At 37.3% G+C, this 13,130-nt stretch overlaps 1 protein-coding gene across 2 annotated transcripts in view; it reads right to left on the reverse strand.

The window, feature by feature from the left end:
* Positions 1-12,511, reverse strand: part of LOC106882398 (DNA polymerase theta) — a 57,995-nt gene extending 45,484 nt beyond the window's left edge. Inside the window, exons 1-8 of one of the 2 annotated variants that reach the window (XM_089342068.1) lie at positions 12,320-12,511; positions 8,103-8,130; positions 7,714-7,919; positions 6,953-7,007; positions 6,628-6,826; positions 5,076-5,210; positions 2,140-2,294; positions 1,097-1,253 (exon numbers count right to left, since the gene is read on the reverse strand). In XM_089342068.1, coding sequence (XP_089198194.1) covers positions 1,097-1,253; positions 2,140-2,294; positions 5,076-5,210; positions 6,628-6,826; positions 6,953-7,007; positions 7,714-7,838 — 826 coding nt within the window. In that variant the 5' untranslated portion in view covers positions 7,839-7,919; positions 8,103-8,130; positions 12,320-12,511. The remainder of the gene's footprint in view (positions 1-1,096; positions 1,254-2,139; positions 2,295-5,075; positions 5,211-6,627; positions 6,827-6,952; positions 7,008-7,713; positions 7,920-8,102; positions 8,131-12,319) is intronic. The other variant, XM_089342069.1, reaches the window with a different exon arrangement.
* Between the last annotated feature and the right edge of the window lie 619 nt (positions 12,512-13,130).

Raw genomic sequence — 13,130 nt, forward strand, 5'->3', positions numbered from 1 at the left:
GAGTCTACTGGGCGTTTTACATGGCACAAGGACCCACAAGCCAAGACTAGGATCTCTCGACTGACACAGGGATGTTGAGGAAGTGCCTGTATACATGGACAGCCACAATTAAGGTGAGAAATATAGGAGTGGCTGTCATTAATATTGTAACAATAGTTACAATATTAATAAGAGGTGATAAAAAAATTAGTTTCTCATTATGATCCATAATTATATTATTGAGTGAGCTGAACATTTATTATGAATTCATATAGAGGCAGGCATAACAGTGTGGTAAGAAGCTGTCTTCCCAACCACATGGTTCCAGGTTCAGTCCCACTGCATGGCACCTTGGGCAAGTGTCTTCTTAAGCACTGCAAATCACCAAAAGTCTCGGTTACTTGTCCTCATCTCACTAAGACTCAACATCCTAAGATTATATTTCACCACAGTAGAAGATATCTGTTCAAGGTGCCATGCAATGGAGGACTGAACCCAAAACCACATGCTTGGAAAACGGCACTGCACGTTATGCGGCTCCACAATCATTCATTTTCTCTTTATCTTCCTTCCTTCCTCTGCTGCGTCTACTGGGTAGCTGTACCTGTGTCTACTGCTGATGCTTGCAGCATCAAGTGGTTGCCTATCTAAGTACTTAACCAGGATCAACACTGCTTAACTGCAGTGACTGGACAAGAACTAGTGCTTTCAAAATGAGAAAGAGAATATCACATGTAGTGGGGTTTTCATAATCAGTACGTTATATCCCTGAATGTCATAAAGGGTTAGCATCCAACCGTAAAACTGCCTCAAAGAATCCCATCTAACTTATGCCAGTATGGAAAGGGAAAAAAACAATCATGATCAATTACGATGGACTTCTGCAGATTTCATGAATAAAATTCCACTCACCAGGCATTGGTCAACTTGAAAGTAAGGCAGAATACACTTGTCCAAATGCAATGCAGTTGGATTGAACCTGAAGCCATATGGTTGTGAAATGCATTTCTCAACCACATAGCCATGCCTGTACTTATGTTATTTTAAAATTTATCCAAACTACTATATATTATCCATTCTCCTTAAATTTATAATACAAATAAAATAATATACTAACCAAGCTGGTCAAGTTGTTTATCTTCTAGTAAACGGTTAACGAGACTATTGCCCTTTTCTATTGTACACACAGCAATATCAACATTTTTAAAACCACCTCTAGGAGTCTGGCTGCCAAGGAAACCACCAACACGGATACCAACTTCATCACATAAAAACTGAAATTATATTGATATATACATATATATATATACATACATATAAATATAAATATATATATATATATATATATATATATTTAAGTGACAATATATGGATTTAAGTAACCTGGTAGTACTCATAAAAAAAACTCCTTAATGTATCATTCTACAAAACATATAGAATACATAGTATGATACAGGAGAATACAATAAAGTCATAAATGACAAAGATGAGCAGAGGCTACTGTAAGTAGTTGTAGAAAAGGCAGAATTAGGAGATAGCATGCCTATAGGTGAGTGAAGGAGAGAGAGTGTGTGTTATTGAGTGACTTCATCCTAGTCAGTCAGGTGGCAGTCTTTGTTGGGTTATGGGCTAAGATGTACATGCATTAGTGTGTGTGTGTGTGTGTGTGTGTGTGTGTGTGTGCACAACAGCAGTACCTACCATCCAAGATATGGGAGCAGTATTCCACTGTGGGTCTCACAATCATCATCATCACCATCAACATTTAATGGCCATTTACCATGCTGGCATGAGCTGGATGGCTTGACAGGAGCTGGTAAGGCCAGGGGCCACACCAGGTTCCATAGTCTATTTTCGCTTCGTCTCTACAGCTGGGTGCCCTTCCTAATGCCAACCACCTTACAGAGTGTACTGAGTGCGTTTTATGTGGCACCAGCACCCACACCAATGCTTTTTACGTGGTACCTTGCTTTTAGAATCTGTTCTGTTGTGGTGGGCAGGTCTCCTTGAGTACAGCAGTGCACCACACATCTCAGTCCTCTGTCATCTCCTTCATAAGGTTCAGCGTTTACAATGTAAATATGATTGTAAAAGTCTCTTAACACATTGAGAAAATTAAAGGGAGATATGTTTGCTAGAATCTTATAGACTCAGACTCACCTTGAAATACTGGACTTTTTCATGAGCCACAGACACAAAAGGCAGAATCATTATGGCTTTTTTCTTTGTTTCTAAAACCCGCTTAAATATTAGCAATTCAGCAACCATAGTTTTACCAGCACTTGTCGGCGCTGAAAACACCAGATTACCACCATCTAAAAGATGGGGAACAACAGTTAGTGACAATAATCAACATTAACGAAACTACTGGAACAACAGTTAGTGACAATAATCAACATTAACGAAACTACTGGAACAACAGTTAGTAACAATAATCAACATTAACGAAACTACTGGAACAACAGTTAGTAACAATAATCAACATTAACGAAACTACTGGAACAACAGTTAGTGACAATAATCAACATTAACGAAACTACTGGAACAACAGTTAGTAATAATCAACATTAATGAAACTACTGGAACAACAGTTAGTGACAATAATCAACATTAACGAAACTACTGGAACAACAGTTAGTAATAATCAACATTAATGAAACCTATCTTGGAGTGGTTGGTGTTAGGAAGGGCATCCAGCTGTAGAAACTCTGCCAAATCAGATTGGAGCCTGGTGTAGCCATCTGGTTTCACCAGTCCTCAGTCAAATTGTCCAACCCATGCTAGCATGGAAAGCGGACGTTAAACGACGATGATGATGATGATGATGAATGATTGGTAAGTAAATGAATTCCTTAAACATGTTCTTTAACCATTTAGCATTCAGGTTATTCTGCCAAATGTCATACTTATTTATTCATGCATTATCTTGTAGCTTTCAGATTTTCTATGTAGTAAGCATGTTCACAGTTTGGCTCTGCTTTTAAGTACTCACATTCTGGTTCATCACATGATAGTTGGGTCCCTCTAGCTTTACTCAGGCTGTCCATCCCATCACGTGACAGACCAGCCAAGTGCACCACCATCAGCTATATAGGGAAAGTCTTTCCACTATTTCTTCAATGAGGTGAGTTGCATGGTGTTCGAATTTTCAGCACAGAGTGAGTTTTATTCCACAGGCAGCCTCAGCTATCCTTCGAAACATACGTTTGTTCCTGTCCTCCAGCAGAAGTTACGTCTCATATGCATTTTTCCTGTTCTATCCAGCATACATCATCATTATGTACCATGTGCTTGTTAAACCATTGTGTATATATTCTGACCATTCCTTCAAGATGTATTTCTACAGCTATGCAATCTTAACACTTTTTAACAGGTTGAATAAAACATCGCACTTAATCCTGGTTTCCTTGTTCTTCTTTTATCTATACACACAACCTTACACAAACCAAGCATTATTCATTAACCTCAACCTTCAGCCATTAAAATGTGATTGTTTATTTTCAGAATGACATTGTTGGGTAGATGTAAGAGGCTGGATCTGGCCAGTTTGAACATAAAACATGTAGAATATTTGTGGGCCGGGTATGGTCAGTTTAAATGCTAAAAGGGTTAAGAAGGAGTAAGACTTATCTAGGTACTTTTGAGATTTTAATTTTTGATATTGAATTTGAAAGTTTTCAGGAAAATACAACTTATTTAGCAGAAATTAAACAACAGAAAAGGAACAGAGATATTTATAGAGAATATCATCATCATCATCATCGTCGTCGTCGTTTAACATCCGCTTTCCATGCTAGCATGGGTTGGACGATTTGACTGAGGACTGGTGAACCGGATGGCTGCACCAGGCTCCAATCTGATTTGGCAGAGTTTCTACAGCTGGATGCCCTTCCTAACGCCAACCACTCCAAGAGTGTAGTTGGTGCTTTTACGTGCCACCGGCTTGAGGGCCAGTCACACGGTACTCGCAATGGCCACGCTCAAAATGGTGTTTTTTACGTGCCACCTGCACAGGAGCCAGTCCAGCGGCATAAATTGCAAAAGAAATTTTTTTATTAAATTCCAATTTCTCTTAAAAAACACTCAATTTCCCCCCCCCCCCCACTTCCCCGTTAACAATTTCAGGTTTTGCACATGCGTGTATGAATAAAGTAAGAATAGGAATAAAGTAAGTACACAGGTCAGTACACACACATGCACAATCCCTATATTTCTCAATCTGTTGCAGCTGATCATGATTTTAATCTCATTAAATAAATATTACATTATTGACTTCATGTTAAATAAACTATTACTTCCCATTAAATTACTTTGGTATAATTTCTTCCCATTAAATTACTTTTGCATAATTTCTTCCCATTAAATTACTATTACTTTAAAATCATTATAATAACAATTATAACTATGTTGAAGTAACATCAAATTAATATGGAGTAATGATTATCAACATATTAATAGCCATGTTTCTGCCTTTGTAAAATATGTACAATGCTAAGGGAAGTAACTCTAAAAGTACGCGAGAAACTGTTGTATGCTATGGTAGTGGGCAGAGACAGCAATGATGACTGGTTGTAACAATAGTGAAACAGTAATGAGAGAGAGGAAGTAAGACAGGATTCTAAGAAATGAGAAGCTATGTGATATCCTTTTGTCTTTAGTTATATCATTGCCTTATTGTACATATAATTTACTGTGTAAATTTAAGTGCCAGTATTTTGTTACATATGTATTTTTATTCATATTGCCCTGATTATATATTTTTTAATGTTCTTTGTGCTGTTTTAGCCATAAGATGACACCATCCCACTGGCTGGGCGGGCAGGCCAACATTTTGTTGGATGGCCGTTGACAATTGGGCTTTTCAGTTCCAATGAGAAAAGTCTGTAAGATGAGTCTTCCAGTATTTACTCCTTGTATATACATAGCCATGCCTGTGCTTAATAAGAAATAATTAGAATTAACTAATAGTTTATTTAGCATTAAGAACTAGATCAGACCAAGAGATTGTGTGTGTGTTTGTACTGACCTTTTAGTGATTGTGTCTATATTAAGAATCTGGAAAGAAAAAGTATAAGCAGAACAAAAGCTGAACTTACTCAGAGTTTGTCCAGTTGAGAGACACTCTGCTTGCCATTGAAACATTTCACGTATTCCAAGTATATGATATTGTTGTAATATAGGTTCAGGCAAATTCCAGCTCGAGAGCAATAGTTTGCTATTTCCAACATTGGCTGGAAAGAACAACAGAGAAAATTAGCTCAATGCCACAAGAAACAGAAGTTCAGAACCAAACATTTAAACCAGATTTCAGCAATATTCTTCAATAAGTACTTGCCTTTCTTTTTAGGATGACTGTAATTTGACGGAGATGTGGGTACTTTTTCTAGCAGACTGAGTGACCAAATAAAGGCTTCCTCAGTGGTTCACTATTTTGTCTGTAATGTCCATCTCTGGTATGTTTGGAATATCAGTAGTAGTACCATTCATTATCATCCTCATCATTTAACATCCACTTTCCATGCTGGATGTTTTGACTGGAGCTGGTAAGGCCAGCAGCTGCACCAGACGTCATTGTCTATTCTGACATGGTTTCTACCAACCACTCTGCAGAGTGTACTGGGTGCTTTTAACATGGCACCAACATAACTGCATTCCTCCAACTATTTTGCTAGTATATAACAATTTCTAGTATAATTATTATTATTATTAACCCATAAACTGCGATAGGCCACCTCAGTGGCCAATGCAACAGGCCACGGAAGTAGGGCATGATCTGACCTAATTTTGATGACGTGTAATGTATGCACATGATACCCTTTCACCCCAGAAACAGTGTAGCCAATCACAGAAGGTGTTAAGAAACACTGAGTATTTTTTTCGAGTGATAGATCGATGTTGACCTTTACCCAAAATAGGCTCAGCAGTTCGTGTTACATACATCAAAATGGATTTAGACCAAGGAATTTCATAACATCTCAAATCACAGCCCGAAAGCGTATCAGAGAAGGAGTTAAATCAAGACAGCTGCCTGCTTATTATAACCTTCATGAACATCAGCAAAGCATTCTAGTATAAATACAATATCAGAATTCATCAAGAAGAAGAAAACAACAGATTACATTGATCCCCAGTAACTAACAGGTATTGTTATCAACCCTGAAAGGAAACAAAGTTTTACGTTTGTTTCTTTGGTAGAAAAAAGGAAAGGTTCAACTTGGTAGAATTTAAATTCAGTTTGTAAAGACTTTTAGGCACAGGAGTGGCTGTGTGGTAAGTAGCTTGCTTACCAACCACATGGTTCCAGGTTCAGTCCCACTGTGTGGCACCTTGGGCAAGTTTCTTCTACTGTAGCCTTAGGCCGACCAAAGCCTTGTGAGTTGATTTGATACATGGAAACTGAAAGAAGCCCGTCGTATATATATATATATATATATATATATATATATATATATATATATATGCATTTGACTACCGATTCTGGTGTGTTTACATCCCCGCAACTTAGCGGTTCGGCAAAAGAGACCAATATAATAAGTACTAGGCTTACAAAGAATAAGTCCTTAAAACAAATACCACAATTATTTTGCCTGACAGTCTTATGGTTGTGTCAACCATTGCCTTCAATATCTTTATTAAATAAGAACTTACTTGTGTTTTGGTGTACTTCCAAATTCTGAAGACTAATAAATGAACCTTCATTGGGATTTTTAAGTGGTGAATCTTCATCTTGAACCCGGCATGTTTTCTCAGATGAAAGAGGACATCTTGTTAGAGTGGTTGGCCCAACATTACAAATATCTTGACTGGGTAAAGTACAGGCAGATGATCTCTTCACATTAGTAAATTCCTTAAATAAAAACAGAATAACTAATAAACAAAAACAAAAAAGGGTTTCGCTCTAAATGTCAGATAACAGAAATAAGTGCAAGATAAAAGATAATACGATATGAAGTAATGTTTAGAAATAACTTACATGTATTAGTTTACCCGACTTTGAATCATTTTTCTGAATGTTCTCCATGCTTTTCCTGTAATAAAGACACGATATACAGCAACATGTTTATATTAGACGGAGACATACTGACTCATCAACGTTGTGCTACACAAACATCTTCTGCTAAGATGAAAGGAAAGGTTGACTTCAGCAGGAATTGAGCTCAGAACACAAAGAGCCGAAACAACTATCACAAGACATTTTTTTTTATAACACTCTAATAGTGCAATAGGCAGTCTTATAACTAACAATAATAATAACGATTTCAAATTTTGGCACAAGGCCAGTAATTTCAGGGGAGTGGGTAAGTCAATTACACTGATTCCAGTGTCCAACTGGTCCTTATTTTATTGACCCTGAAAGAGATGAAAGGCAAGGTCGACCTTAGCAGAATTTGAACTCAGAACATAAAGACAGACAAAATGCCACTAAGCGTTTTGCCAGGTATTTTAACAATTCTGCCAGCTCATCACCTTAATAATAATAATGATAATCCTTTCTACTGAATGCACAATACCTGAATTTTAGGAAGAGGGGCTAGTCAATTATATCAATCTTAGTACTAAGCTGGTACTTATTTTATCAACCCCAAAAGGATGAAAGGCAAAGTCAACCTCAGTGGAATTTGAACTCAGAACATACAGACAGATGAAATGCTGCTAAGCATTTTGCCTGGCATTTTAACGATTCTGCCAGCTTGCCACTTTGCTAATGATAATAATAACAGAGATCAAAAATACCGTTTTTGTTTTCTGTGTGTCTTTGTAATTCGTGAAGTTTTCCTGTGAAGAGATCTGCATGTGTTACTAACAGCAAAACGACCAAGGAAGCGTTGTCCTGTTTGTCCAGTCTTTGACACTGACATCTTAGAATGATTCAAGTGACAGACAATTACTTGTAATGGAAGAAGAAATACGTTTCTATTTCTGTCATTTTCATATCATTTCTGAAAAAAATAGAATTAGGGTTTTAGTAAGAATTTCTGACAAAGGTACGAGGGTTAAAGAGTAAAATCAATTTAACTGACTCTAGAATACAATTAATATTTATTGAAAGATGTTGATCTCAATGGCATTTGAACTGAGGCTGTAAAGTGATGTGACTAAATACTGTCAGGAATTTTACTTACCATTTTGCTGATTCCGTCATTCACCAACCTGAAATTAGATTTCAATAAGATTGTAATTAGAATGTATGTTTACAATATATACTTCAATAGTATGTTTCAAGTAGTTTGATCCCTGCTCATCATCATCATCAAATGCTATCACCATGGCTGGTAACTTCAACAAATGATGTATTGCAGACCAAGTCATTTGTATCACAAAACTCCAGTAGCCTTGTTCCCACCTCATTTCTGGAACCAAAGCCACAACCTCTCTGCACACCATAAAATCCATCGAGAGTGTTTCCCAACATGACCATTGAAGTCCCCCAGTCATGATGATAACACCATTGTCTCTTGTTGTGAAGGTAGTCTGCAGAAGGGATTCATAGAAACAGTCCCTCTGAACATCTGCTAATCTGATATGTGAAACATATGCAGAGATAAATGCTACTGTTACATTAAACAAAATTATCCTTAACTTAATAATACTATCACATACAATCTGGCTACCTCAATCACCTTAGTCACCCATTTCTCCACCAGAAGAATACCTACACCACCTACTTTACCTCTGCTGCCCACCCAGAATTTGTGTGTGCTTCTGTCTCCTTGTATTTGATATTATATGATAGTTGTAAACAAGCATCACTGTGATACAAGTGGTGTCCTTCATTTCCAGTCTTCCATGAAAAGGCAACAAATTCCATTCCAATTCATGTGATCATGGAAAAATGGATGTTGAAACATTGCTGCTGCAGAACATCTTCCATCATTACTGATCTCTATTCACCCATCAAATGGACAAATACACATTAAAGTCACACCTAGTTTATGAGGAGTTACAGTACATCTACTATATTTGCTGTTCCCTGTTTCACTCCTATAAAGGAGCAATACTTGTCTTAGATACAACTTACTAATATCTACAGACCATTACAATTCTGTTTTGCCCCTACCTAAGAACAGTACATATCTTAGACTCACTGAGCATATTTATTGGAAGTTACAGTACAACCTCTATCATTGATACTTCCTAGCTTAGATACTATATTATCACTGGCACCATTAATTGTTTACATTATTTACATTTGACAGGTATTTGTTCTAATCTTGCTTGCTGTTAACACGTTTCAGCTGATATACTCTCTAGCCTTCATCAGGTGTCTTGGGGAAATTTCGAACCTGGGTTCTCATTCCTAAGGTATTTTTTAAATGTTATTACTATTATCATTATTATTATTTAGGTCACTGCCTGGAATCGAACTCGGAATCTTGGGGTTAGTAGCCTGCGCTCTTAACCACTACGCCATATGCCCATGTAAATAATATACATAATTCCTCATCTCTTAAATATAGAACTGTACCATTAATTGTTATTGAATTCTTTTAAAAGTTAGCCATTTGTATTCCCATTTCAGGGGCACCTTACTTTCAGAGTATTTTCCCATTATGCACCGGTTCGGCTGTATTAAATTCGACAAGCGCACAAACAAAATTATCCAGATGTTCACAGTAAAGGGCAATAACTCCAGGTTTCACTGCTTAAATTTGTGGAAACAAACCCAAAAGAAACACGTATCTCGGGAATCCGTGGTCCGATTTACATGAAACTTGTTTTATTCCATTTGTATTCACATTTCAGAGGTACCTTACTTTTAGGGTAGTTTGCCATTACGCGCCGGTTTGGCTGTATTTAATTATAGACACACAAGCAAGCAATCACAGTTTTAGTAGTATATAGTATATACTTTTAGTAGTATATAGTAGTATATTACAATATTTACTTGCCTCAATCTTCAATCGGCATTGAAATCCCGCTTGTAGTTAAACTGGCTAGTGTGCCTACAAAAGTGATCAGACAGTTGGCACATTTCCTGAAGTTAGTATTGCAGACCAGCAAGTCCTTTGCATCACAAAACTCCAGTGGCCTTTTTCCCTCTTTATTTCTGGAACCAAAGCCACAATCTCTAAGTACGCCAGAAACAGAGACAGATGGATACTTGTGAACGTAAAGTCCTTTCCAGGTGATGAATGTACAATTCAACATAGGTTAGAAGTTAGTAACTTCATACTTAGGGTTAGAAGAACCCAGGAACACAAACTGATGTGAAAAAGGTTATGGAAACTCAAGGACCCTTCAAATGATTAGAGATTTAGAGATATTCTAAATGAAGCATTTGATAAGAAGGAAGAGATAGTGACGTATGACATAGAGGACAACTGGAAGTTCTTACAAAATAATCTACTGAGGGTAACAGACTAAATCTGTGGTTGGAGCAAAGCTTCTGCCAGACCAAGGGTGACATGGTGGTGGAACAGTAAGGTCGACAGGGCCATAAAAGAGAAGAGAAGGTTTGGAAAGAATTGAAAAGTGGGGGTTGCAAAGAACCATATCAGGTAGCTAAACGGGAAGCTAGGCAACAGGTTTATTTAGCTAGGGCAGAAGCAGAAAGGAAGAATCACTGTTTTACAGCATGAAGATCAGACTTGAGGTGTTCCAGGTTGCTAGTTAGTACGTCAGAGAGATCTACCTTGCTTTCACACTCCATTTACCTCAAACGCAATCACCCTCCTCAGAACATGCCCATACCACCTCACTCCATTCGCCCTTGCCAACCATTCTACCGATTCCTCCGACCCCAGCATTCCCATCATATCCTCAGTCCTCCTCTTATCAAACACCTTCACTCCCACACATTTCTCTCCCCATTGCTAACCACAATATTTGCATCTACTGAGCATTTGTTTGCATCATCTTGTTGTACAGTTGAGTGACATGTCTAATGAAAGTGGCAGACTTACTAAGCAAACTGGAAGTATTTGGTTAATTTTGCCTTCTCCTATGCCATTATCTTGTTTTGATAGTGGGATGTGATTTGAGGGCGATTTCACTAATGTTTTTAGCAAATCCAGATGATTTAATTGTAGCCAGGGTTAATAAAATAGATTAACCCAGGACAATAAATCCCCCCATGCATTATACCTACTTCTTCCTCCTCCTCCGCAGGACGCCAACAGACAACCCAACCATGCCATCTTTCTCTTATACCCCAACCAGACGACTGTATCAACCCTCATAACGTTTTTATGTGGAATTTTCAGAAAAGTTTTGCCAATTTGTTCTCCACACGGGAATTCATACGATTATAAAAAAATATTTGTGTGTGTGTGTGTGATTTAAGGGCGATTTAGCTGTTATTTTTAGCACGTCTCACGATCACCTGATGCCTCTGATACCTTCCTTCATTTCTTTGCCACCCTGGCATGTATTGATGTTTCTCGATATTTTTCTCTCCACAAACACAATAAATGGAATGATGACGATGCACTCAAGGGTGGTCCATTGGCAGGATCTAAGCAAAAAATTCGGACTGTCCGTATTTTAAACTCTAATTTAAAGAGTGGAACTTTCAATGATTTATGGGGAGGTCGGAAGGGGTTTACAATTTTTTTTCGTTTTTTATTAATCGTATGAATTCCTATGTATAGAACATAAATACGCAAAAAGTTTTCTGAAAATTAAAAAAAAATGGAAAAGTTATAAGGGTTTATATGGGGTATTTAAACCAGAATTCCGCCACGTTCTGTACTGAGGTGGTGGAGGATTATTATTTACGTAGATTCGATAAGTTTATTCCGAAAAGGTTTCTGGATAATCTCCGTAAGATTTGTTACTGAAACATCATTCAAAGATAGGAGAGTATTGTAATTCGCTTGAAACATTGTGCATTGTTTGAAAAGAATAAAAAGTTTAGAATGGGGTCCAGATGGACTATACGTAATCTGAACCTTTCCCCACTTATTTTTTTTTTTTTACGGAATCCCACGTTTTAGGCTATGGAGATTCCGATTCTGAAAAAAAATTTTCAAAATTTTGATTCCCCCACCCCCCGGTTTTTATATAGATCCACAGAGTAAACCTAACCCTAACTCAAACCCTTCAGATCTTCCATTTTTTGTTTTATAGTAATTGTAATTCCGAAATATCATCGGACTATAGATAACCAAATTACAACAGGTATATAGTCCATTTTTTTGTTTTATAGTGCATTGTTGTACCATTCTAAACTTTTTATTCTTTATCATTCAAAGAAATACGACCCGTTCGAAGCCAACGAAGTTTTCATTTATAAACGTTTTTCCCTGCTTCATACGTAAGATGTTGTTTATGGTAGGTGGATCTTAGAACACGTTTTTAGTGTTAAAAGAAAATAGGAAAAGAAAAAGAGACAAAATACCTTTTAAGAACAGGAAGTCAACATGGCTATTTGGCAGCCTTAATCCCTTTCGTTAAATATTCCATAACATTATGGAGACATTGAGAATTATAGTAAAATAAGCAGACGTCAAGTTCGTTGCTTTTTTTTTTTTCAAACGTCGTGTCAAACACTTTCAATGGTTGAAAACTATATTTGCGCGCGCAGCTTGTCACAGCCGGGTGGTGGAGGCGGCTTCACAGCTGGTTGTCAGACTTGCTAGAACTAACAACCAAATTATTATTTCTTTCTAATTATGCACTACTGTCTTAAAACAAGAAAGAGCACATTAGATAGTATGCATTTAGATACATATATACACTAAGGTTGAAAAGTGAAAGAAAAAAAGTGGGACAGTCACGATTAGAATGTTTGTGATCATCGGTTTGTTCGGACAAGGTTGAGAACTCTTCCTGCTAGAAATAGCAGTCACATCTCGTTCGAATCACACATTATTGTCTTAAAACAGACAAATACATAGAAGATAACGTAATGCCTGATGTAAAAAGACAGTCATGGACGGTATGCCTTTAATCATAGGTTTACTCGATTAGGACTGATCTGGGGTTAAATCTTTTAACTTTCACATGTTTCAGTCATTAGACTGCGGCCATGCTGGAGCACCGCCTTGAAGAATTTTTAGTACTTATTTTTTTCGTTAAGCCTGGTACTTATTATATCAAACCCTTTTGCCGAAGCGCTAGCAACGGGGGATGTAAACACACCAACACCGGTTGTCAAGCGGTGGCGGGGGACAAATACAGACACGAAAACACACACACATGCACACACT

Source organism: Octopus bimaculoides, chromosome 25 (genome assembly GCF_046866305.1).
Source record: "Octopus bimaculoides isolate indiv1 chromosome 25, ASM4686630v1, whole genome shotgun sequence".
In the NCBI taxonomy this organism is placed as follows: domain Eukaryota; kingdom Metazoa; phylum Mollusca; class Cephalopoda; order Octopoda; family Octopodidae; genus Octopus; species Octopus bimaculoides.